This window comes from Salvelinus namaycush, chromosome 10 (genome assembly GCF_016432855.1).
Source record: "Salvelinus namaycush isolate Seneca chromosome 10, SaNama_1.0, whole genome shotgun sequence".
Lineage (NCBI taxonomy): Eukaryota > Metazoa > Chordata > Actinopteri > Salmoniformes > Salmonidae > Salvelinus > Salvelinus namaycush.
Window position 1 is genome coordinate 1,585,611 of NC_052316.1, and position 26,883 is coordinate 1,612,493.

Consider the following 26,883-nt stretch of genomic DNA (forward strand, 5'->3'; position numbering starts at 1 on the left):
ATGAAAGCATTGTGATAACTCTGTAGTCCAATGATATAAACGCAAAAAAAAACAGGAGTTCTCTTGGTTACAGAGTCGGGGGGGGGGGGGGGGGGGGTGGTTGTTGAGCGGTGCTATAAACAGGAAAGGTATGCATGCTGTGGCCTCAACAGGGTAGTGTTCTTTAGGACACACCGTAGCAAAGAAATGTGCATTTCTTATAGGACAAATACAGATAGTTCCTCCCTGTTTCACTGCACCTAGATCTTTTTCTTCTGTTTGGTGCCTAATAAACATTATCTCGGTTTTTCTCCAAACCCACATGGCTAGGTCAAAAAGTCCCTTTTAGTCAGTGTTTCTCAAACTTTGATGAATAGTGATGTCAGCTTACTCACAGTGGACCTTGGCTGTGTTCATTAAGGAGAAAAACATTTTGATATGGATTGAAACGGGGAAGTGCTATCTAACTGAACGTGTCCAGTAAGAGCAAGAAAATCTGTGCTCTTATTTGACAATATCAGGTAGCACCTTCCTGTTTCACTGAACACAACCCAGATTGAGTAGCATGGGTGGAGAAACACTGCCCTAGATTGCTTGTGCTCAAGTAGAGGTGCTTCAGGGTGATTTACTCTGTTTTGCTGGACTAATGGATGGCCCTTGGTTGCTATGGAGTTTTTAATTTGTTAAAGTGCTACAGAAAATCTTTGGCCAGTTAGAAAGGAGGTACATTTGACCTTTTCAAAATAAACTGCTCTCAACAGTTGACTATTTCAGACAAATTTTAGTTCCTTAACTCTGATTTGCTTGACTGACTGAGAACTGCTGGGAACCTAACACCCTTTATTGGTTGAAACTCAACGTAAGCCTACTGATGGCAAGATTGCATCATCAAACAGTTATTTCACAGTCTGTTGGTGACATTTCATGTTGTGTAAGGTACATTATCATTGAGCAAATTAAGTCTTAATTTTAGTCAAAGTATGATATATTTGGGCTTCAAATAGGACATCTCAGACTGCCTCTTTCAAAAGAGCGTACACCTTTGACTTACTCAAAAATGTACCCTGAATTAATCTCAAGGCTAGCCCACCCTAAACCTAACATTACTGTTGCTCACTGTTTTGCTTTTATATTCTCTCAGACATGGACTATAAACTTTGTGCAGTGGTCTCATTTCTACTGCTTTACTGTAATTACCGTGTTCTTGTAATGCAAATTAAAGCTGCAATATGTAACTTTTTGGGCAACCCCCACTGTACATTTTAACAGAAGCTCTTATCCAAAGCGACTTACAATAGGTAGTGCATACATTTTCATATTCTTTCTATTCTGGTACCTTGTGGGAATTGAATCCACAACCCTGGCATTGCTATCGCCATGCGCTACCAACTGAGCCACACGGGACCATACAAATCTGAGTTATAGCTCTTTCATTCTCATTGAACGCAAGTCTTGAGAGGTGATCCCTGGGTTGTTAATCTCATCGCAATTGTGGGTGTTGTATACTGTGAGTGCATGCAATGGGCCAGTTTCACCGTTTTTGCTATTACTTCTCGGAAACGGTCCATTGTCCATGTACAGTAGATACTTACACTTGATATGATATTCCAGGAAACAGATGTGTGTGAAAGGTACACAGCAAATTCACGTGTGTACATTTAACTCAGAGACTGTTAAATGTAACACCACTACATACTCTTTTCACAGACTACATACACAACAATAACAATCGATTTGTTTTTTTAAACTCAATGGAGGCTTTAAAAAGAGAGGGGCAACTTCGTGCCCAAATACTTGGTTCTGTTGGTTGTTTCCTGTTGGTGTTGGTGAAGGTTAGGTAAAGGTGAGCCACAGCTCCAGAGAGCCAATCCCCAATCTCTGATTGGAGAGGCTATTTTTACTGATTGAACAATTAAGGGGGCTTCAGTACCTCCGTTGAGAGTAGAGGGTAATCTGGGCACACACACACACATGCTCCCACACTCTCTCTCTCACACACACACACACACTCATACACACACACACTCACTCGCTCACACACATAGTTGGTCGGTCAGTTAGTCAGTCATTCTGGAGCTTGCCATTCACAGAAACAGACCTCATGGCTCTATGGATAGCCCTATACCTATCCCTCTTCTTGGTAAGTACCCAACACGAACTGTGGATGTTGTCTGTAGAGTTGTATGTGCAGGTAACCAAGCTGTTGTGATGGTGCCTGTGACTAGGTGGCAGTGCCACCATATCTACGACCAGAGGAGTGTTGGAGGTAAGTTTGGTGTGATTGAATTTATCTCAATGTAGCTGTTCCATAGTCTGAGCATCTTAGTGCACACAGACGTCCACACCATGGCGAACGTCATTTTGATTTTGTTCACAAAAATAACATGCTCATTATTGTTGAGGGAACCACCCTTGCTTTTGTTGTCGTGTCAGAAACACTTGTGGCTGCAGACATGACCTGCGTCATTTCACCGGGCAAATGTAGATTGCACTCTGGCTAGAAGTGTCTGTCTGCAAACAGGGCTGCTCAGCATATGTCTGAGTCTGGTTAAGATTTGTAAGGTACATTTTCTTTAATATCCTTAGTCAGTACATTTGTCACCTGCTCTGATGTTCTCTATCTGTGGTGACTGTTTGTTATATGGGGTAATTACACCAGACGGTGATTTTCTCAGTGGGTGCTGCCTCACTTACCTAAATAGCATTTTATTATGAATTCACTGCTTTTCTTTGAATTTTGATTTTGCCAACAGATTACCAAACAGGCTAGTGTTGAGTCTGAGCACACATGTGAGGTCACATTAAATCCGATGGTGGGCCAAAAATGTTACTTTTTATTTTATTGTTTTATTTATTTACTTTATATACTATACTTTGTTTAAGCTTTTTGATGGATTAATCTGTTGCACCTAGGTTGTCGATTGCTGGCATGATCTGGATAACACCGAGTATGACTGTTGGCCATTAGATAGCCCTAATGATTACAACATGATCAACTGTGGAGGTAAGTCCAACCCCATTCATTGTGTGGAATTGACTTAAAGGAGGGAAGGCGGGCTGTTGTTGTAGTGCTAATAATTTGATGGTCAGAAAGTGCAGAAATATTGCTTTGATGATTTCTGGTGTCACTGGATGCCTTATCTTGGAGAATACACACAAAAAGTCCTTCCTCAACAGTGTGTGTCTGTCTGTCTGTCTGTCTGTCTGTCTGTCTGTCTGTCTGTCTGTCTGTCTGTCTGTCTGTCTGTCTGTCTGTCTGTCTGTCTGTCTGTCTGTCTGTCTGTCTGTCTGTCTGTCTGTCTGTCTGTCTGTCTGTCTGTCTGTCTGTCTGTCTGTCTGTCTGTCTGTCTGTCTGTCTGTCTGTCTGTCTGTCTGTCTGTCTGTCTGTCTGTCTGTCTGTCTGTCTGTCTGTCTGTCTGTCTGTGTGTGTGTGTGTGTGTGTGTCTGTGTGTGTGTCTGTGTGTGTGTCCAGGGCTGGAGATGTCGTGGGTGCTGCGGCCACCGGAGAAAGTGACGGACGGGGAGGAGTTCAATGTCACCTACACCGTCACAGCATCAGACGACTTCTACGAGTATGCAGTCAAAAACAAGATATTCCAGTTCAGGTGAGCCAATGTCTGTAATTCACTCCCTGCCAAACCTATCTGCCTATCCGTCCGTACATTTGATGACCACAACATGAGGAAGATTAAAAATGTACTGGGAATGGGAATGCCGAGAAAGATACTCAAACATTTACTTTATAGATTGAACCATACAGTGTACACAGTAGATCTACTGTGTATCCAATCTAGTAGATTGCCATCTACTGTGTACACTGAAAAGTCCAATCTATAATGTAAATGTTTGAGGCATATCTTTGCAATCCAATGTAAAGATATCATTTACATTACTCAGTCAACATTTGTGTAAAAAGTTGTTTGGGTTGAGGTAACCAAGTACATCCTATAGGGCCTTTTAAATATATTACCCGTGGATCTCCTGTGTTTTACTGTAGCCTCATATCTGGATGCCTTTAGATACTGTACATAATTGCTGTTTAAACAGACTGTAAAGATCTATCTGTCTATCTACCCATCACTCTCCAGCAACGCCTCCGAAGCCAAAAGGTTCTGTGACAAGCACGACTGTCCCGCGAATTGGAACAGCGCCAACGAGATCAACTGTTGCATTTACCATGCCAACATTCACTCCTGCCCTCTGGCTCTCATGGTCAGTACTGTCACCCTAAAAATCTGGGTTGTGTTCATTGGGCACTAAACGTAAGAAAACGGACTGAAACAGGGAGAGACTACCTGGACTTGCCTAATAAGAAATGTTCATTTTTGTTTTCAATTTCAGAACGTTTTAAAAATGTTTTCTGTTTCATGGCCTAATGAACATGATCCGGGGCTTCCCTGTGTGTATTGGGTCGCCGCCAGTCTGATGAAAGTACACTGAGGGGGAAGACAGATTCAAAATCCCTAGTTGACTCTTAGCCCCCACCCCAGCCTAGGCTACTTGATAGATGTGAGAGGATTAGATAAGAGTAAGCAATAGTAATATTGTGCCTCCACTTTGCCTTCTGATTGAATGGTATGTGTCATATTATAACACCTATCCAGGGGCACAGCTCTCAACATGTGTATGTATGGAGTTGTCGGGAAATAGACAGAAGATAAATTTCTGGTCTAACCAAATGGACAATAATGCTATTCTATTATTTTATTCAATACTTTCAGGTCTACTCAAGCGGCCAGGGTAGGGGCTATATGGGTTGACTTTAGGCGACTTTTTGGGGCAAGAGGCATACAATAAACAACAGCATTCAGCAACAACATTCTCAGTAACAGTTACAGAAACCTTTTACTTGCTTTGACTGTGCCATGACTGTAAGTCACTCTGGATAAGAATGTCTGCTAAATGACCAAAATGTAAATGTACAGTATGTGTGAAAATAAACATACCAAAATCGCAAATCACACTGGCTGTTACTATTGGCCTTATTTCGGGGAGGAGCTCATTAGAGTAATACTCTAATGTACATTTACATTGACATGTACATTTAGTTCATTTAACCGACACTCTTTCACACAATAGTGTCATAAGACTTCTGATACCAATGTAGTGTGAAAGAGAGCCACAAAATTGTGATCCAAAATAAAAAATGGTATACACAAGTATTTTGAAAATACAAATTACAGCTCTCAAAAGTACCTTGTTACAAAATCCATTGGAGTGTAGTTCAGCCCAGAGTAAAACAAATTTCAAAATTGTCATTGAAATACATATTTCAAATAGGTGTAACAGAAAAAACTGTCCATCTCTGCTTGTTAGCACTCATTCTCTCTCCCCCACCCACCAATCACTGTTTGTTGAGTAGAATGGTATAACATTGCTGAAGATTGAAGGATTTAGATTGGTTTTGATTATGATGCTAAATCAATCATGTCGCCCCCACAGAGGCACGGCGGTATTTGTGGCCCGTGGATCCCTGATGACGGGAAGATTGTGACACACACCATGTCCAAAGCAGGAAAGATGAGCAAGAAGTTCTGGACATCAAAGGTACCTACCACTGCAAAGTAAATGTAAGGGATATTCACACAACTGAGCCGAACCGAGCTGAACCAAACCAAGCTGTACTGCTCTGGCCTGGTTAAGCATCCACCATTGGAACTGGGCCGAAAAGGACAATGTGAAAAGAAATATTCAAGCCAGTATCGGCACGATACTGTGTTAAGGGTACTAGTAAACAGTAGTGCTCATGTTGTCTTTATGTGCTTTGGTAACTATCTGACAATTGAGTTTTTAATCACGGTCCCATCCAGGTGGTTCTGATTCATGTAGGAGTGACCTCAGTCATTGCCCATATCAAAATTGGACATATGCATGCAGCTCTGGAGTCCAAGGTGCTGGTCGTCAGTGCTCAAGGTCAGTGTGCTGCTAACGCCAGCATGTATCCATTTGTCATGACGCAAAACTGCTATTGCTACTCAAGGCTCACCCCATGTGGTGAGCACCCAAACTTTGGATTATAATAACTGTTGTACATTGTTTTTTTAGGCTTTGTTCTTTATTTGTTGCGGAAAAATCCAGACATTAGGATGTTGTTGCTGCACAGAAGTGTTCAACTCTAGGCTGGGTCGTAGTGGTCATCTTTTCTTCTTGGTGCTTAGATTGACACGCTAATGTTACTAATAAGCCAGCTGGTTTCCCAGGTTCTTAGTAGTTTTTTCAAGGCAAAGACAAAAGGTACTCCTGTGTCATAATAGTTACATGGGATTGTTGTGTGTGTGTGTGTGTGTGTGTGTGTGTGTGTGTGTGTGTGTGTGTGTGTGTGTGTGTGTGTGTGTGTGTGTGTGTGTGTGTGTGTGTGTGTGTGTGTGTGTGTGTGTGTGTGTATCTCAGTGTGTGGGGATGATGTCTGCGAGCTGGAGGAGAACTGTCTCACGTGCCCGGCGGACTGTGGGGCCTGCCCCATGTCCATCACCATCAAGGTGGCCATCGGACTGCCCGTCACACTCTTCTTCGGTGGCTTCATCTTAACCATGGTGGTGAGGCACCAAACAATACTACTTTTTTTTATATTCTCTTGCATCCAGACCAGGCACAAAACAAACTCACTTCAGAGTTTGGTCATGAACCAGGCAAGTCATTCTCATCCAATGCAGATGTTTGTGATAGATGTCTTCTCTCTTTCTCGATAGTGGTTCCAGTACCAGAAACAGAAGATGTTTTGGGACGAAAGCTGGATTATCAACTATAAAAATATAATGTTTGGTGAGATGTCATCTGAGATGAATTCATAAATGAGAAAATAAGTGAAAAGAGCAAACAGGTGAACTCTTTTGCTTGCTTGCTTATGCAATGCAGGTCAAAAACATACAGTGGCAAGAAAAAGTATGTGAACCCTTTGGAATTACCTGGACTTCTGCAGAAATTGGTCATAAAATTTGATCTGATCTTCATCTAAGTCACAACAATAGACAAACACAATCTGCTTAAACTAATAACAAACAATTATATGTTTTCATGTCTTTATTGAACACGCCATGAAAACATTCACAGAGCAGGGAGGAGAAGTATGTGAACCCTTGGATTTAATAACTGGTTGACCCTCCTTTGGCAGCAATAAACTCAACCAAACGTGTTCTGTTGTTGCGGATCAGACCTGCACAACGGTCCGGAGGAATTTTGGACCATTCCTCTTTACAAAACTGTTTCAGTTCAGCAATATTCTTGGGATGTCTGTTATGAACTGCTTTCTTGAGGTCATGCCACAGCATCTCAATCGGGTTGAGGTAAGGACTATGACTGGGCCACTCCAGAAGGCGTATTTTCTTCTGTTGAAGCAGTTCTGTTGTTGATTTACTGTGTTTTGTGTTTTGGGTTGTTGTCCTGTTGCATCACCCAACTCCTGTTGAGCTTCAATTGTCAGACAGACAGCCTTACATTCTCCTGCAAAATATATTGATAAACTTGGGAATTCATTTTTGATTTTTGCGCCTTTTTTCTCCACACATAGTGTTTTATGTTCCTTCCAAACAACTCAATTTTAGTTTAATCTGTCCACAGAATATTTTGTTTAGTGTTTTACGTGTCGTAGACTCGTCAACAGAGATGTTAACATGTTCCAGAGATTTCTGTATGTCTTTAGCTGACACTCTAGGATTCTTCTTAACCTCATTGAGTATTCTGCGCTGTGCTCTTGCAGTCATCTTTGCAGGACGGCCACTCCTAGGGAGAGTAGCAACAGTGATGAACTTTCTCAATTTATAGACAATTTATCTTACCGTGGACTGGTGAACATCAAGGCTTTTAGAGATACTTTTGTAACCCTTTCCAGCTTTATGCAAGTCAACAATTCTTAATCTTGGGTCTTCTGAGATCTCTTTTGTTCGAGGCATGGTTCACATCAGGCAATGCTTCTTGTGAATAGCAAACTCTAATGTTGTGAGTGTTTTTTATAGGGCAGGGCAGCTCTAACCAACATCTCCAATCTCGTCTCAATGATTGTACTCCAGGTTAGCTGACTCCTGACTCCAATTAGCTTTTGGAGAAGTCATTAGCCTAGGGGTTCACATACTTTTTCCAAACTGCACTGTGAATGTTTAAATTATGTATTCAATATAGACAAGAAAAATACAATAATTTGTGTGTTGTTAGTTTAAGAACACTGTGTTTGTCTGTTGTTGTGACTTAGATGAAGATCAGATCTAATTTTATGACCAATTTATGCAGAAATCCAGGTAATTCCAAAGAGTTTACATACTTTTTCTTGCCACTGGTTTTATTGTCCAGGGATGGTAATTTGCAGCATTCACAATTGTAATTTGCAGGATTATTTTCTCGTTTCTTTGACATGTCTCACACAATATAGCAAATAAATGAATGTAAAAGAGCATGTCACGCATCCAAACATGTTTTCTTCAATGCTGCACACAAATTGCCATCCGGGGAATGTCTTTTACATACATTTCTATACCTAAAAGTTTCCTTTTTTGGCGTATGCAGGTAAAGTGTGTTACACAGGCTTCTGCAGTACGACCAGTCTCCAGCAGGTGAAGAGTAACTCCAGTGTGAGCCGAACTACAGACGTGACTGTCTGCACTGTGGTCAACACCACCTTCAAACAGAGCTTCATCCAACCTGCCATTTAGTAAGACGTCTTACTTAAACACTGTACCTCATAACGCATGTCTAAGGCATGGTATTTATTACACAGTTGAAGGGGGAAAGTACTGTGGCCTGGGACTGCTGTAAAGTGGAGCATGCAGAGATATTCACGGCTATTGATAATCATGTATTTGATTCAGAACTAGTGCACTGCAATGCACTTAAACGGAGTACATGCACTTATCCAATGTGCACTTATCAGTCGTCAACTATATTCTCAGACAATTATTGTATGAGGAACCTAGTTTTATTTGTGTAACTAATATTTGTTTTAACGCCTGTTGCTTTGCATCTGTCAACGTGTAGTAAGTTTGCTGTTTTTCTTGATAACTAAATAAATGTCATTATTTTCTATTGGTTAGTGATGGAAGGACTGTAGCAGTGAAACACATCCAGAACAAACACTTCACCCTCTCCAAAACTATCAGGAGGGAGGTGAAAGAAGTGAGGTGAGTACAACGTGTGTACTCCTAAAACCTCACACACAGACACAATTACCCAGAGTATATATTTTTGATTGATCTCATGCAACATTTTCTTCACTTACTGAAGTTCTGATAAAAGTCACATAGTAGTATCCCATCAGGCAAAAACATGTGGAATCAACATTTTCTCAACATCACAATTCAAATAAAATAAAATAAAATAAAATTGTATTGGTCACATACACATGGTTAGCAGATGTTAATGCGAGTGTAGCGAAATGCTTGTGTTTCTAGTTCCGACAATGCAGTAATAACCAACGAGTAATCTAACCTAACAATTCCAAAACTACTACCTTATACACACAAGTGTAAAGGGATAAAGAATATGTACATAAAGATATATGAATGAGTGATGGTACAGAACGGCATGGGCAAGATGCAGTAGATGGTATAGAGTACAGTATATACATATGAGATGAGTAATGTAGAGTATATAAACATAAAGTGGGATAGTTAAGTGGCTAGTGATACATGTATTACATAAAGATGGCAAGATGCAGTATATGATATAGAGTACAGTATATACATATACATATGAGATGAGTAATGTAGGGTATGTAAACATTATTTTAAGTGGCATTGTTTAAAGTGGCTAGTGATATATTTTTACATAAATTTCCATCAATTCCCATTATTTAAGTGGCTGGAGTTGAGTCAGTATGTTGGCAGCTGCCACTAAATGTTAGTGGTGGCTGTTTAACAGTCTGATGGCCTTGAGATAGAAGCTGTTTTTCAGTCTCTCGGTCCCTGCTTTGATGTACCTGTACTGACCTCGCCTTCTGGATGATAGCGGGGTGAACAGGCAGTGGCTCGGGTGGTTGTTGTCCTTGATGATCTTTATGGCCCTCCTGTGACATCGGGTGGTGTAGGTGTCCTGGAGGGCAGGTAGTTTGCACCCGGTGATAGGTTGTGCAGACCTCACTACCCTCTGGAGAGCCTTACGGTTGTGGGCGGAGCAGTTGCCGTACCAGGCGGTGATACAGCCCGACAGGATGCTCTCGATTGTGCATCTGTAGAAGTTTGTGAGTGCTTTTGGTGACAAGCCGAATTTCTTCAGCCTCCTGAGGTTGAAGAGGCGCTGCTGCACCTTCTTCACAACGCTGTCTGTGTGGGTGGACCAATTCAGTTTGTCCATGATGTGTATGCCGAGGAACTTAAAACTTACTACCCTCTCCACTACTGTTCCGTCGATGTGGATAGAGGGGTGCTCCCTCTGCTGTTTCCTGAAGTCCACAATCATCTCCTTTGTTTTGTTGACGTTGAGTGTGAGGTTATTTTCCTGACACCACACTCCGAGGGCCCTCACCTCCTCCCTGTAGGCCGTCTCGTCGTTGTTGGTAATCAAGCCTGCCACTGTAGTGTCGTCCGCAAACTTGATGATTGAGTTGGAGGCGTGCATGGCCACGCAGTCGTGGGTGAACAGGGAGTACAGGAGAGGGCTCAGAACACACCCTTGTGGGGCCCCAGTGTTGAGGATCAGCGGGGTGGAGATGTTGTTACCTACCCTCACCACCTGGGGGCGGCCCGTCAGGAAGTCCAGTACCCAGTTGCACAGTGCGGGGTCGAGACCCAGGGTCTCGAGCTTGATGACGAGTTTGGGGGGTTTGGGGGCATTCTCACATAGGTATTCCTCTTGTCCAGATGGGTTAGGGCAGTGTGAAGTGTGGTTGCAATTGCGTTGTCTGTGGACCTATTGGGTCGGTAAGCAAATTGGAGTGGGTCTAGGGTGTCAGGAAGGGTGGAGGTGATATAGTCCTTGACTAGTCTCTCAAAGCACTTCATGATGACGGAAGTGAGTGCTACGGGGCGGTAGTCGTTTAGCTCAGTTACATTAGCTTTCTTGGGAACAGGAACAATGGTGGCCCTCTTGAAGCATGTGGGAACAGCAGACTGGGATAAGGATTGATTGAATATGTCCATAAAAACACCAGCCAGCTGGTCTGCGCATGCTCTGAGGATGCGGCTGGGAATGCCGTCTGGGCCTGCAGCCTTGCGAGGGTTAACACGTTTAAATGTTTTACTCACCTCGGCTGCAGTGAAGGAGAGCCCGCAGGTTTTGGTAGCGGGCCGTGTCAGTGGCACTGTATTGTCCTCAAAGCGAGCAAAAAAGTTATTTAGTCTGTCTGGGAGCAAGACATCCTGGTCCGCGACGGGGCTGGTTTTCTTTTTGTAATCCGTGATTGACTGTAGACCCTGCCACATACCTCTTGTGTCTGAACTGTTGAATTGCGACTCTACTTTGTCTCTATACTGGCACTTAGCTTGTTTGATTGCCTTGCGGAGGGAATAGCTACACTGTTTGTATTCGGTCATGTTTCCGGTCACCTTGCCCTGGTTAAAAGCAGTGGTTCGCGCTTTCAGTTTTGCGTGAATGCTGCCATCAATCCACGGTTTCTGGTTTGGGAATGTTTTAATCTTTGCTGTGGGTATTACGTCACTGATGCACTTTCTAATGAACTCGCTCACCGAATCAGCGTATTCGTCAATGTTGTTGTTGGACGCAATGCGGAACATATCCCAATCCACGTGATCGAAGCAGTCTTGAAGCGTGGAATCAGATTGGTCGGACCAGCGTTGAACAAACCTGAGCGCGGGAACTTCTTGTTTTAGTCGTGGTCAGCTTTTCCGAAAGGAGGGCGGGGGAGGGCTGTTATGCTGGTGAATGAGGACCCAAAAGCGACGTAATAGAAACAGAGTCTTTATTCCAGTATTAAACAAACAATGATTCTCCTGGATATTATCAAAGGTAAATCCAAAACAGGAAACTGAAATCCTCTCGTCAGTAGAGAGGAACGACTGGAGACGCGACCACAGACTGCAGGTCGCTTCAGGAAGGCACAGGCCGTAGCTGACATAGACACCTGCTCACACGCAGCATCTGAAGAAGGCAAAAACACGACAGGGCGGAACAAGGACACAGAACAGCAAACATCAAACAAGAATCCGACAAGGACAGAAGCGGAAAACAGAGGAAGAAATAGGGACTCTAATCAGAGGGCAAAATAGGGGACAGGTGTGAAAGAGTAAATGAGGTCGTTAGGAGAATGAGAAACAGCTGGGAGCAGGAACGGAACGATAGAGAGAGAGAGCGAGAGAGGGAGAGAGGGAGGGGGAGAGAGAGGGATAGAAAGAGGGAAAGAACCTAATAAGACCAGCAGAGGGAAGCACAGGGACAAGACATGATGATCAAAGACAAAACATGACAGTACCCCCCCACTCACCGAGCGCCTCCTGGCGCACTCGAGGAGGAACCCTGGCGGCAACGAAGGAAATCATCAATCAACGAACGGTCCAGCACGTCCCGAGATGGAACCCAACTCCTCTCCTCAGGACCGTAACCCTCCCAATCCACTAAGTACTGGTGACCACGTCCCCGAGAACGCATGTCCATGATCCTCCGTACCTTGTAAATAGGTGCGCCCTCGACAAGGACGGGGGGGGGGGAGGGAAGACGAACGGGGGCGCGAAGAAAAGGCTTGACACAGGAGACATGGAAGACAGGGTGGACGCGACGAAGATGTCGCGGAAGAAGCAGTCGCACAGCGACAGGATTGACGACCTGAGAGACACGGAACGGACCAATGAACCGCGGAGTCAACTTGCGAGAAGCTGTCGTAAGGGGAAGGTTACGAGTGGAAAGCCACACTCTCTGACCGCGACAATACCTAGGACTCTTAATCCTACGTTTATTGGCGGCTCTCACAGTCTGCGCCCTGTAACGGCAAAGTGCAGACCTGACCCTCCTCCAGGTGCGCTCACAACGTTGGACAAAAGCCTGAGCGGAGGGAACGCTGGACTCGGCGAGCTGGGACGAGAACAGAGGAGGCTGGTACCCAAGACTACTCTGAAACGGAGATAGCCCGGTAGCAGACGAAGGAAGCGAGTTGTGAGCGTACTCAGCCCAGGGGAGCTGTTCTGCCCAAGACGCAGGGTTTCGAAACGAAAGGCTGCGTAATATGCGACCAATCGACTGATTGGCCCTTTCTGCTTGACCGTTAGACTGGGGATGAAACCCGGAAGAGAGACTGACGGAAGCACCAATCAAACGACAGAACTCCCTCCAAAACTGTGACGTGAATTGCGGGCCTCTGTCTGAAACGGCGTCTAACGGGAGGCCATGAATTCTGAACACATTCTCAATGATGATTTGTGCCGTCTCCTTAGCGGAAGGAAGCTTAGCGAGGGGAATGAAATGTGCCGCCTTAGAGAACCTATCGATAACCGTAAGAATCACTGTCTTCCCCGCAGACGAAGGCAGACCGGTAATAAAGTCTAAGGCGATGTGAGACCATGGTCGAGAAGGAATGGGAAGCGGTCTGAGACGACCGGCAGGAGGAGAGTTACCTGACTTAGTCTGCGCGCAGTCCGAACAAGCAGCCACGAAACGGCGCGTGTCCCGCTCCTGAGTAGGCCACCAAAACCGCTGGCGAATAGAAGCAAGCGTACCCCGAACGCCGGGGTGGCCAGCTAACTTGGCAGAATGAGCCCACTGAAGAACAGCCAGACGAGTAGAGACAGGAACGAACAGAAGGTTACTAGGACAAGCGCGCGGCGACGCAGTGTGAGTGAGTGCTTGCTTTACCTGTCTCTCAATTCCCCAGACAGTCAACCCGACAACACGCCCTTCAGGGAGAATCCCCTCGGGGTCGGTAGAAGCCACAGAAGAACTAAAGAGACGAGATAAGGCATCAGGCTTGGTGTTCTTATTTCCCGGGCGATAGGAAATCACGAACTCGAAACGAGCGAAAAACAACGCCCAACGAGCTTGACGTGCATTAAGTCGTTTGGCAGAACGGATGTACTCAAGGTTCTTATGGTCAGTCCAAACGACAAAAGGGACGGTCGCCCCCTCCAACCACTGTCGCCATTCGCCTATGGCTAAGCGGATGGCGAGCAGTTCGCGGTTACCCACATCATAGTTGCGTTCCGATGGCGACAGGCGATGAGAAAAGTAAGCGCAAGGATGGACCTTATCGTCAGAATGGAAGCGCTGGGACAGAATGGCTCCCACGCCCACCTCTGAAGCGTCAACCTCTACAATGAATTGTTTAGTGACGTCAGGAGTAACAAGGATAGGGGCGGATGTAAAACGCTTCTTGAGGAGATCAAAAGCTCCCTGGGCGGAACCGGACCACTTAAAGCAAGTCTTGACAGAAGTCAGAGCTGTGAGAGGGGCAGCCACTTGACCGAAATTACGAATGAAACGCCGATAGAAATTAGCGAAACCGAGAAAGCGCTGCAACTCGACACGTGACTTAGGAACGGGCCAATCGCTGACAGCCTGGACCTTAGCGGGATCCATCTGAATGCCTTCAGCGGAAATAACAGAACCGAGAAATGTGACAGAGGAGACATGAAAGGCGCACTTCTCAGCCTTCACGTAGAGACAATTCTCTAAAAGGCGCTGGAGTACACGTCGAACGTGCTGAACATGAATCTCGAGTGACGGTGAAAAAATCAGGATATCGTCAAGGTAAACGAAAACAAAGATGTTCAGCATGTCTCTCAGTACATCATTAACTAATGCCTGAAAGACAGCTGGAGCATTAGCGAGACCGAACGGCAGAACCCGGTATTCAAAATGCCCTAACGGAGTGTTAAACGCCGTTTTCCACTCGTCCCCCTCTCTGATGCGTACGAGATGGTAAGCGTTACGAAGGTCCAACTTAGTAAAGCACCTGGCTCCCTGCAGAATCTCGAAGGCTGACGACATAAGGGGAAGCGGATAACGATTCTTAACCGTTATGTCATTCAGCCCTCGATAATCCACGCAGGGGCGCAGAGTACCGTCCTTCTTCTTAACAAAGAAAAACCCCGCTCCGGCGGGAGAGGAAGAAGGCACCACGGTACCGGCGTCGAGAGAAACAGACAGATAATCCTCGAGAGCCTTACGTTCGGGAGCCGACAGAGAGTATAGTCTACCCCGAGGGGGAGTGGTCCCCGGAAGGAGATCAATACAACAATCATACGACCGGTGAGGAGGAAGAGAGTTGGCTCTGGACCGACTGAAGACCGTGCGTAGATCATGATATTCCTCCGGCACTCCTGTCAAATCACCAGGTTCCTCCTGAGTAGAGGGGACAGAAGAAACAGGAGGGATAGCAGACATTAAACACTTCACATGACAAGAAACGTTCCAGGATAGGATAGAATTACTAGACCAATTAATAGAAGGATTATGACATACTAGCCAGGGATGACCCAAAACAACAGGTGTAAAAGGTGAACGAAAAATCAAAAAGGAAATGGTCTCACTGTGGTTACCAGATACTGTGAGGGTTAAAGGTAGTGTCTCACATCTGATACTGGGGAGAAGACTACCATCTAAGGCGAACATGGGCGTGGGCTTCCCTAACTGTCTGAGAGGAATGTCATGTTTCCGAGCCCATGCTTCGTCCATAAAACAACCCTCAGCCCCAGAGTCTATCAAAGCACTGCAGGAAGCAGCCGAAACGGTCCAGCGTAGATGGACCGACAAGGTAGTACAGGATCTTGATGGAGAGACTTGAGTAGTAGCGCTCACCAGTAGCCCTCCGCTTACTGATGAGCTCTGGCTTTTACTGGACATGACATGACAAAATGTCCAGCAGAACCGCAATAGAGGCAAAGGCGGTTGGTGATTCTCCGTTCCCTCTCCTTAGTCGAGATGCGAATACCTCCCAGCTGCATGGGCTCAGTCTCTGAGCCGGTGGGAGGAGATGGTTGAGATGCGGAGAGGGGAAGCACCGTTAACGCGAGCTCTCTTCCACGAGCTCGGTGACGAAGATCTATCCGTCGTTCTATGCGGATGGCGAGTGCAATCAAAGAGTCCACGCTGGAAGGAACCTCCCGGGAGAGAATCTCATCCTTAACCTCAGCGTGAAGTCCCTCCAGAAAACGAGCGAGCAACGCCGGCTCGTTCCAGTCACTGGAGGCAGCAAGAGTGCGAAACTCTATAGAGTAATCCGTTATGGATCGATCACCTTGACATAGGGAAGCCAGTGCCCTGGAAGCCTCCTTCCCAAAAACTGAACGATCAAAAACCCGTATCATCTCCTCTTTAAAGTTCTGATAATCGTTAGAACACTCAGCCCTTGCCTCCCAGATAGCTGTGCCCCACTCCCGAGCCCGACCAGTAAGGAGTGATATGACGTAAGCGATCCGAGCTCTCTCTCTTGAGTACGTGTTGGGCTGGAGAGAGAACACAATATCACACTGGGTGAGAAAGGAGCGACACTCAGTGGGCTGCCCAGAGTAACATGGTGGGTTATTAACCCTAGGTTCCGGAGACTCGGAAGACCAGGAAGTAGCTGGTGGCACGAGACGAAGACTCTGAAACTGTCCAGAGAGATCGGAGACCTGAGTGGCCAGGGTCTCAACGGCATGACGAGCAGCAAACAATTCCTGCTCGTGTCTGCCGAGCATTGCTCCCTGGAACTCGACGGCAGTGTTGAGAGAATCCATAGTCGCTGGGTCCATCTTGGTCGGATTCTTCTGTTATGCTGGTGAATGAGGACCCAAAAGCGACGTAATAGAAACAGAGTCTTTATTCCAGTATTAAACAAACAATGATTCTCCTGGATATTATCAAAGGTAAATCCAAAACAGGAAACTGAAATCCTCTCGTCAGTAGAGAGGAACGACTGGAGACGCGACCACAGACTGCAGGTCGCTTCAGGAAGGCACAGGCCGTAGCTGACATAGACACCTGCTCACACGCAGCATCTGAAGAATGCAAAAACACGACAGGGCGGAACAAGGACACAGAACAGCAAACATCAAACAAGAATCCGACAAGGACAGAAGCGGAAAACAGAGGAAGAAATAGGGACTCTAATCAGAGGGCAAAATAGGGGACAGGTGTGAAAGAGTAAATGAGGTCGTTAGGAGAATGAGAAACAGCTGGGAGCAGGAACGGAACGATAGAGAGAGAGAGCGAGAGAGGGAGAGAGGGAGGGGGAGAGAGAGGGATAGAAAGAGGGAAAGAACCTAATAAGACCAGCAGAGGGAAGCACAGGGACAAGACATGATGATCAAAGACAAAACATGACAAGGGCCTTATATGCGTTGCGGAAGTTAGAATAACAATGATCTAGGGTTTTACCAGCCCTGGTAGCACAATCGATATGCTGATAGAATTTAGGGAGTTTTGTTTTCAGATTAGCCTTGTTAAAATCCCCAGCTACGATGAATGTAGCCTCAGGGTGTGTGGTTTTTAGTTTACATAGAGTCAGATAAAGTTCGTTCAGGGCCATCGATGTGTCTGCTTGGGGGAGAATATATACGGCTGTGATTATAATCGAAGAGAATTCCCTTGGTAGATAATGCGGTCGACATTTGATTGTGAGGAATTCTAAGTCAGGTGAACAGAATGACTTGAGTTCCTGTATGTTGTTATGATCACACCACGTCTCGTTAATCATAAGGCATACCCCCCCCCCCCCCCCCCCCCGCCCCTCTTCTTACTAGAAAGATGTTTGTTTCTGTCGGCGCGATGCGTGAAGAAACCAGCTGGCTGCATCGACTCCGTTAGCGTCTCTCGAGTGAGCCATGTTTCCGTGAAGCAAAGAACGTTACAGTCTCTGATGTCTCTCTGGAATGCTACCCTTGCTCGGATTTCATCAACCTTGTTGTCAAGAGACTGGACATTGGCGAGTAGTATGCTAGGGAGTGGAGCGCGGTGTGCCCTTCTCCGGAGCCTGACCAGAAGACCGCTTCGTTTGCCCCTTTTACGGCGTCGTTGTCTAGGGTCGCCGGGTGGGATCCGATCCAATGTACTGGGTGGAAGGCAAAACACAGGATCCGCTTTGGGAGAGTCATATTCCTGGTCATAATGATAGTGAGTTGACGTTGCTCTTATATTCAGTAGTTCCTCCCAACTGTATGTAATGAAACCTAAGATTACCTGGGGTACCAATGTAAGAAATAACACGTTAAAAAAAACAAAATACTGCATAGTTTCCTAGGAACGCGAAGCGAGGCGGCCATCTCTATCGGCGCCGGAAGTAGACTTTTCAATTCAATGTTGAACATACAGTTTTTTGTCTAATTTCAACCTAGATTTCAACCTAATATCAACGGCAAGGTGATTTCAAGGTTTGGTTCATTTCAAATGAATTCACCATCGTTGACGACTCGACGTCAAACTAAAATTGGATGTTGATTTGTCGTTGACGTCCGGTGTGATTGGATGTGACACATTTGCACCACTAGTTCATTTCTAGATATGGCATTGCTTTTCCTTAGGGAACTGGATCACCCGAATCTCTCCAAGTTTATCGGTGGTTCCATTGAGGTCCCCTACGTCAGTATCATCACCGAGTACTGCCCCAAAGGAAGCCTGGCTGATGTCCTCCTGAATGAGGATGTGCCAATCAACTGGGGCTTCAGGTGAATGTCAAGACATCAGCTTTTTCTACCATCTGTCGGAAGAAAGAATACTGCACTATATAGGGCGGTTTCCTGGACATTAACCTAGTCCTGCACTAAAAGCATTTCCATTAAACATGCTTCTTAGTCTAGAACTAGGCTCAATATGTGTCTGGGACCATGATGTAATCGAACCTAATTATTTTTTTTTTGTGTTCTTCATTTATGCTGGCACACAGGTTGTCCTTTGCTACTGACATAGCCCGTGGAATGGCTTATCTCCACCAACACAAGATGTTTCATGGCAGACTTCACTCAAGGAATTGCGTCATTGACGACCGCTGGGTTTGCAAAATCTCAGGTGATGCAATTAAGACTTCCCTCTGTAGGAGTGTGTAGGCAGGCAGTATATTTTCAACATGCCTTTATCTACTACTGGCGTGTCCTTGAGCAAGGCACTTAACCCCTAACCTGCTCCAGAGGCACTCCTCTGCAGCTGACACTGTGTTGTTTCAAGCCTCTCGTGTGAGTATATACAGTTGAAGTCGGAAGTTTACATACACTTAGGTTGGAGTCATTAAAACTCGTTTTTCAACCACTCCACAAATTTCTTGTTAACAAACTATAGTTTTGGCAAGTCGGTTAGGACATCTACTTTGTGCATGACACAAGTAATTTTCCCAACAATTGTTTACAGACAGATTATTTCACTTATTATTCACTGTATCACAATTCCAGTGGGTCAGAAGTTTACATACACTAAGTTGACTGTGCCTTTAAAACAGCTTGGAAAATTCCAGAAAATTATGTCATGGCTTTAGAAGCTTCTGATAGGCTAATTGACATAATTTGAGTCAACTGGAGGTGTACCTGTGGATGTATGTAACGATTGTCGTCTGGAGAAGGAGAGGAGGACCAAGGTGCAGCGTGGTAACACTTGACAAACAACAAAAACGACAAACGAACAGTCCTGAAAGGTGAAACAAAACACTAAACAACCACCCACAAACAAAAGTGGGAAAACAGGCTACCTAAATATGGCTCCCAATCAGAGACAACGATAGACAGCTGCCTCTGATTGGGAACCACACCAGGCCAAACACACAGAAACAGGAAACCTAGACCTACAACATAGAATACCCAGACATAGAATACCCACCCACATCACACCCTGACCAAACTAAAAATAGAAACATACAAAGCAATCTACGGTCAGGGCGTGACAATGTATTTCAAACGCAGTGCCTCTTTGCTTGACATCATGGGGAAATCAAAAGAAATCAGCCAAGAACTCAGAAAAAAATTCTAGACCTCCACAAGTCTGGTTTATCATTGGGAGCAATTTCCAAACACCTGAAGGTACCACGTTCATCTGTACAAACAATAGTACGCAAGTATAAACACCATGGGACCACGCAGCCATCATACCACTCAGGAAGGAGACGCATTCTGTCTCTTAGAGATGAACGTACTTTGGTGTGAAAACTGCAAATCAATCCCAGAACAACAGCAAAGGACCTTGTGAAGATGCTGGAGGAAACGGGTACAAAAGTATCTATATCCACAGTAAAATGAGTCCTATATCGACATAACCTGAAAGGCCGCTCAGCAAGGAAGAAGGCACTTCTCCAAAACCGCCATAAAAAAGCCAGTCTACGGTTTGCAACTGCACATGGGGACAAAGATCATACTTTTTGGAGAAATGTCTGGTCTCTGGTCTGATGAAACAAAAATAGAACTGTTTGGCCATAATGACCATCGCTATGTTTTGAGGAAAAAGGGGGAGGCTTGCAAGCCGAAGAAGCACGGGGGTGGCAGCATCATGTTTTGGGGATGCTTTGCTGCAGGAGGGACTGGTGCACTTCACAAAATAGATGGCATCATGAGAGCAAAATTATGTGGATATATTGAAGCAACATCTCAAAACATCAGTCAGGAAGTTAAAGCTTGGTTGCAAATGGGTCTCCCAAATGGACAATGACCCCAAGCATACTTCCAAAGTTGTGGAAAAATGGCTTAAGGACAACAAAGTAAAGGTATTGGAGTGGCCATCACAAAGCCCTGACCTCAATCCCATAGAAAATGTGTGGGCAGAACTGTAAAAGTGTGTGCGAGCAAGGAGGCCTGCAAACCTGACTCAGTTACACCAGGTCTGTCAGGAGGAATTGGGCAAAATTCACCCAAATTATCGTGAGAAGCTTGTGAAAGGCTACCCAAAATGTTTGACCCAAGTTAAACAATGTAAAGGCAATGCTACCAAATACTAATTGAGTGTATGTAAACTTCTGACCCACTGGGAATGTGATGAAAGAAATAAATGCTGAAATAAATCATTCTCTACTATTATTCTGACATTTCACATTCTTAAAATAAAGTGGTGATCCTAACTGACCTAAGACAGTGAATTTTACTAGGATTAAATGTCAGGAATTGTGAAAAACTGAGTTTAAATTTATTTGGCTAAGGTGTATATATACTTCAGAGATTTGGAACAAGAAAAGGAAAGAAAGAGAAAGAAAGAAAAGGCAACATTTATTTCACAAAAGACAATTAAAATGGTATTGTATCGTAGCATATTATGTTTGGTTTACATTAGTGAGTACACAGGACCAGTAAAAAAGCCTAGGAAAACATTTGAAAATTGAATTTATCCTGTGTTGTTCCAGACTATGGCCTGACAGCCTACAGAAAGGAGGACTTTGAGGTAGTCAGTAATGGGTTCCACTGTGAGGATACCTACCGTATATACTATGCCCCTGAGGTCATCCTGGGAAGCAGCTCTAATGTCACTCCGGCGGCTGACATTTACAGGTACTGTAGCCCAACTGCGACGGCTATTATATAGTTGCACCATGGTGATAACCATGTTTGGGGCTAATTCCATTTCAATTCAGTCAGTTGAAAAGTACTCAGGGAAATTCAAATTTGACTTTGTGAATTTACAATTGAAATGGAATTAAGCCCAACCCTGGTGATAACAATTGTACTTACTTTATGTAATATTATTATGGTGGTATGGTAATGACTTAAATGCTAGACCATCGACATGTTGTTTAAATCAACACAACAGTACCTGCACGTTTTTCATCCAAAGTGGTTTACTATATGTCAGTAGTTTTATGCTATGCTAAATTGAGTCTCAGACATGCAGGCTATAAAAGAGCATGCGTGAAAAATCTGGGATACGGTGATACCATCTGTATGATCTGGTGGTTTTAGATGTATCTCAATGGTTTCTGTGTCTTCTCCTCCCCAGCTACTCTATCATCTTAGTTGAGATTGCCACTCGCTCTGACCTCCTTTCAGTACGTATGGTACAAAGATAATACTAATGATAATGACCTTTGACCATGCATGCTTAGGTTATTGTTTAACACGAACACCTCTCCGACAGGACCAAAAGGAGGGCGTGAAGTTGGATATCACGTGGCGCCCTTCCCTGCCGGAACTGAAAGCTGGGAAAGCGGATACTGATTGTCCTGACCGGGGAGATTACTGTGAGGTCTGTGACAAAATCCACTGACATTTGCTGTGGCTTATTATTTAATATACTTTGTCCAATGATTCAGATCTATTCATTTAAGCACATTAAGGAGCATTTTACCGCCAAATATTTTTTTACCTTGTATTTTTTTGTTCATGTTTGACACTGTCCCTCAGACATTGTGCATGTCACCATTCAAGTTTTGGGGTAAAATCTTTTAGGTGTACGGTAAGTGTGCCAAAGAGGCTAATTTCTTTTTTTTGTATCTCTACTCTAATACTTCAACAGCTGATCAAGAAGTGCTGGTCTCAAAATGTCACATTGAGGCCGACTTTTGAGCAGGTGAAGAAGATGCTGGATAAAATGAACCCACACAAAGTCAGCCCTGTGGACATGATGATGAATCTGGTAATGCTCTGATATAACATTTGGCCACTTAAAGGATGAGTAAGTTATTTCAGAAGCTAGCAAATTCATTACTTACCAACAGCTGCAAATCTCAATAAAACGACATATTGTTTTGAAGTTCACTTTCCTTACTTTTTCTTACAACACAATCCTTAATCTAGCAAACAAGTTTTGTGGGACAGAGTGCAGTATGTATTTAGTTTCATAGCACAAACACTTGCTAGCTAGTTTCTCACACTGGCTTTAGCCGGGGCCTGCCTGGAGATGCATCCAGGTGCAGCCCCGAAGCAGCTTGCGCTCCCTTTCCTATCCTCCTTTCTGAGTGAGCTTCCTTTCCTAACTTCCTTTCCTTCTTTTCATTTCCTGGCCATGGTTAATCCCTACCACATCTGTACATGTGAACTCCTTTTATTTCTAGATTGCCCTTTTCCCCTTCACTATAATGGGGGATCCTGTTTTCTGCAAACAAGGCTTGAAGTACCCCGGTCGGCCTTGAACTTCGTGGATTGAATGAGGGGGGCAGTCATTCTCCCCTGGTTCTCCCCTGGTTTAGCGTAACAGCTAAAATGGCTTTGAAAAATACGATTTCAGCTAATCGGGAGAAGTAGGCCTATCTAACAAAATAACTACATTAGGCGTTCACTAATCATAAATCATTTTAAGTGATAATGTCCTCGAAGCCGGTGTTTGGAGGATATATTGGCATGGGCAATGTTAGGCCCGAGATGAAGTCGAGGTCAAACCATGCCAGTATATCCTCCAAACACTGGCTTCGAGGGCATTATTTTACATTTTAGTCATTTAGCAGACGCTCTTATCCAGAGCGACTTACAGTAGAGTGCATACATTTTATTACATTTTACATACTGAGACAAGGATATCCCTACCGGCCAAACCCTCCCTAACCCGGACGACGCTATGCCAATTGTGCGTCGCCCCACGGACCTCCCGGTTGCGGCCGGCTGCGACAGAGCCTGGGCTCGAACCCAGAGACTCTGGTGGCGCAGCTAGCACTGCGATGCAGTGCCCTAGACCACTGCGCCACCCGGGAGGTCATTATCACTTTTATACAACGGGTTACCAACATATTCAAATAATGATTGACATATTTTCATTAAAAACATTCTTTTGATTAATTTATTCATATTATTTCATCCTTCCACAAGATATAGTCCAGACACAATTCTAGGGTTGCTAACCAAGCCGGCTGGTGTTGTTCTGTATCTATGGACCCAGTCGTTCGTTCTAAATGTTCCATTGCCATACTGGCTAGCAATGTTCTTATCCCTTGCTTGCTAGCTAGCCAATTATGCCTAAAAAGTGCAGCCAGAATAACAGAAAAGTAGCATCATTTGCATTTGTTTAACTGTTTTCTAGTGACATTTATTTGGATACATCCATAACAATGAGCTAATGAGGTGCGATTTCGCCTGGCATAGAGAATGTGCTCACTCGTCAGGACACTTGTTCAGAGGAGTTAGCCAACACCACAACTAACACAATCACTTCAAATTGACGCTGGAAAGACTGCAAACTACAGTAGCTGCACTTAATTTCGCTTGACCTTTTTTCAAATTACATTTCTTTGTATATATCCATAAAAATGATGCCAGATGATTCATGATTTCGACTTACTGAGAAACGCTGCCTATCTGTCTGTCTCGTCCCGACTCGTTCATTACAATGGGACAGCTGGAGATCGAATTTGAATATTGAAGTAATGTTGCAAATGTTGGAGAGACAGACTGCAAGGTGTATACAAATCTCCACTGTTGAAAACTAAATGTTAGTCTAAAAGAAATGTGAGATAATGTCTATATGCTTTTTATAGTGGAGATCAAGTTTATAAATGGCCTAGCTGGGATGATGAGAGTGGATTGCGCAGTCAGATGGAACAGAGTAAATAGGCATTTTAACGTCATAGATTTAGCCGGTGGTAACTTGTGGAATAGACACTGTCTGGAATGCGCTTTTCACCAGCATTCAGGATTAGACCCACCTGTTGTATAAACATATAACAGAAACTTTGGTACATTTGTGGACAAAATTCTAATTTATGACTCTAGTCAATCTGCATTGCTGAAGCGTTACAGATTGTGTGATAGAAATGTAAAGGTCATTTCCGATTGAGCCGACTTATGCAGCATTTACCGTGAATGCAGTCTCCGTTAACGTGGAAACATTTCCTTTACATTTCTATCACGCTGTAATGCTGAACTTCCGCCATACAGATTGAATAGAGCCCTTAAATCAAAATGTTATATATTTGGAGAAAGAAAATCAGCAGACTGATTATTATGTTTATCACAATAAATGTCATGAATATCACAAATCTGTAATATAAAATAATTTGGACTTTAGATCAAAATTGAGATATCTGTTGTGCATGGATCTCTGGAACTGCTTTCATAATTGTCAACATACAGTATATGTTCTTATATTTTCTTACTGCATAACATGATGTCTGTTACAATTCTAGATGGAAAAGTACAGTAAGCATTTAGAGGCCATTGTAGCGGAGAGAACACAGGATCTTCTCCAAGAGAAACAAAAGACAGACTGTTTGCTATACAGTAAGTACATGAAACCAAAAATGGTCCACGATATGGCTACTCACACTATATACACAAACGTATGTGGACACCCCTTCGAATTAGTGGATTTGGCTATTTTAGACACACCTGTTGCTAAAGGGTGTATAGAATTGAGCATACAGCCATGCAATCTCCATAGACAAACATTGACAGTAGAATGGCCTTACTGAAGAGCTCAGTGATTTTCAAAGTGGCACCGTCATAGGATGCTACCTTTCCAACAAGTCGGTTGATCCAATTTCTGCCCTGCTAGAGCTGCCCCGGTCAACTGTAAGTGCTGGTATTGTGAAGTAGAAACTTCTAGGACAAACAACAGCTCAGACTCAAAGTGGTAGGCCACACAATCTCACAGAACGGGACCGCTGAGTGCTGAAGTGCGTAGCGCGTAAAAATCGTCTGTCCTCGGTTGCAACTCTCACCACCGAGTACCAAATTGCCTCTGGATGCAACTACAGCACCACACACAAGCTTAAGATCACCATGCGCAATGCCAAGCATCAGCTGGAGTGGTGTAAAGTTCACCGCCATTGGACTCTCGAGCAGAGGAAACCCGCTCTCTGAAGTGATGAATCACGCTTCACCATCTGGCAGTCTGACAAACAAATCTGGGATTGGCGGATGGCAGGAGAATGCTACCTGCCCCAATGCATAGTGCCAACTGTAAAGTTTGGTGGATGAGGAATATTGGTCTGGGGCTGTTTTTCATGGTTCGGGCTAGCATGACAATACACAAAGCGAGGTCCATACAGAAATGGTTTGTCAAGATCGGTGTGGAAGAAATTGTGTGCTCTGCACAGTCCTGACTTCAACCCCATCGAACACCTTTGGGATGAATTGGGACACCGACTGCGAGACAGACCTAATCGCCCAACATCAGTGCCTGACCTCACTAATGCTCTGGGCTGAATGGAAGCAAGCCCCTGCAGCAATGTCACAACATCTAGTGGAAAGCCTTCCCAGAAGAGTGGAGGCTTTTATAGCGCAAAAGCAAACCAACTCCATACTAATGCCTCTGATTTTGCAATGAGATGTTTGACGAGCAGGCGTCCACATACTTTTGGTCATGTAGTGTATTATGTGTGGTGTTGCCTCCACTGTCATCTAGTGGTAAAGAAGTAGAATGTACCACAATGACAACATAAATGCTCCCAAAATACATTGCTATATACTGTTTTTCTGTTTTGAAGAGAAAGAGTTGTTTGAATACAAAGCCATTGGTTACACCAGTGACCAGCATATCTACATTCAACAAAATTCCTGAATGAAACCGTTTGAAAGGCAGTACAATGTTTTGAATCTAAAGTTACTTCTTGTCACCAGGTATGTTACCAAAGCCGGTGGCCGACGACCTTCGTCAGGGTCGCACAGCAGAGGCTCAGAGCTACTCCAACGCCACAGTCTACTTCAGGCAGGTGTCATTTGTAGGGCCAAGAGTTTTTTCCTAATCAGGTCACGTGACCTGGAAAAACTCTTGGCTCTAGTCATTAAGACATTGTGGTGCATCCACATTAGTTCATGTGTTGTGTCCTATGGAGGTGTTGAATTCAGTTGTTATTTATGCGTTAAGAGAGTTCTATCCAGATTCCCTCCCAGCTGCCACTGTCTACCTTTTCAAGTTAAAGATTTAGAGATGAGTAACATTTCTTTCTCCTTGTTGGCAGTGACATTGTGGGTTTCACAGAGCTCTCTGGCTCAAGCACCCCTCACCAGGTGGTGGACTTTCTAAATCAGCTCTACACCACGTTTGATGACATCATTGATAATTATGATGTCTACAAGGTGGAGACTATAGGAGACGCTTGTAAGTATGATGGCAAAGAGTCTGTCTCTGCTTCCATCCATCTGTTTGTGACTGCCTGTCTGTCTCCATCAATCTGTCCATCCTTCTGTCTGTTAGTTAGTCTGTCCACCCATCCATGTGTGTGTG

At 44.3% G+C, this 26,883-nt stretch overlaps 1 protein-coding gene across 1 annotated transcript in view; it reads left to right on the plus strand.

Moving 5' to 3' along the window:
* The first annotated feature begins 1,961 nt into the window (after window positions 1-1,961).
* LOC120054588 (atrial natriuretic peptide receptor 2-like) overlaps window positions 1,962-26,883 on the plus strand; it is a 28,221-nt gene continuing 3,299 nt past the window's right edge. The window contains exons 1-19 of the mRNA XM_039002045.1: window positions 1,962-2,119; window positions 2,893-2,983; window positions 3,452-3,584; window positions 4,068-4,191; window positions 5,422-5,526; window positions 5,790-5,892; window positions 6,370-6,515; window positions 6,669-6,741; window positions 8,476-8,620; window positions 9,000-9,086; window positions 18,348-18,491; window positions 18,710-18,831; window positions 21,137-21,281; window positions 21,727-21,775; window positions 21,865-21,972; window positions 22,243-22,362; window positions 24,842-24,935; window positions 26,277-26,364; window positions 26,618-26,757. Of these exons, the coding sequence (XP_038857973.1) occupies window positions 2,081-2,119; window positions 2,893-2,983; window positions 3,452-3,584; window positions 4,068-4,191; window positions 5,422-5,526; window positions 5,790-5,892; window positions 6,370-6,515; window positions 6,669-6,741; window positions 8,476-8,620; window positions 9,000-9,086; window positions 18,348-18,491; window positions 18,710-18,831; window positions 21,137-21,281; window positions 21,727-21,775; window positions 21,865-21,972; window positions 22,243-22,362; window positions 24,842-24,935; window positions 26,277-26,364; window positions 26,618-26,757 (2,056 nt within the window). The 5' untranslated portion in view covers window positions 1,962-2,080. The remainder of the gene's footprint in view (window positions 2,120-2,892; window positions 2,984-3,451; window positions 3,585-4,067; window positions 4,192-5,421; window positions 5,527-5,789; window positions 5,893-6,369; window positions 6,516-6,668; window positions 6,742-8,475; window positions 8,621-8,999; window positions 9,087-18,347; window positions 18,492-18,709; window positions 18,832-21,136; window positions 21,282-21,726; window positions 21,776-21,864; window positions 21,973-22,242; window positions 22,363-24,841; window positions 24,936-26,276; window positions 26,365-26,617; window positions 26,758-26,883) is intronic.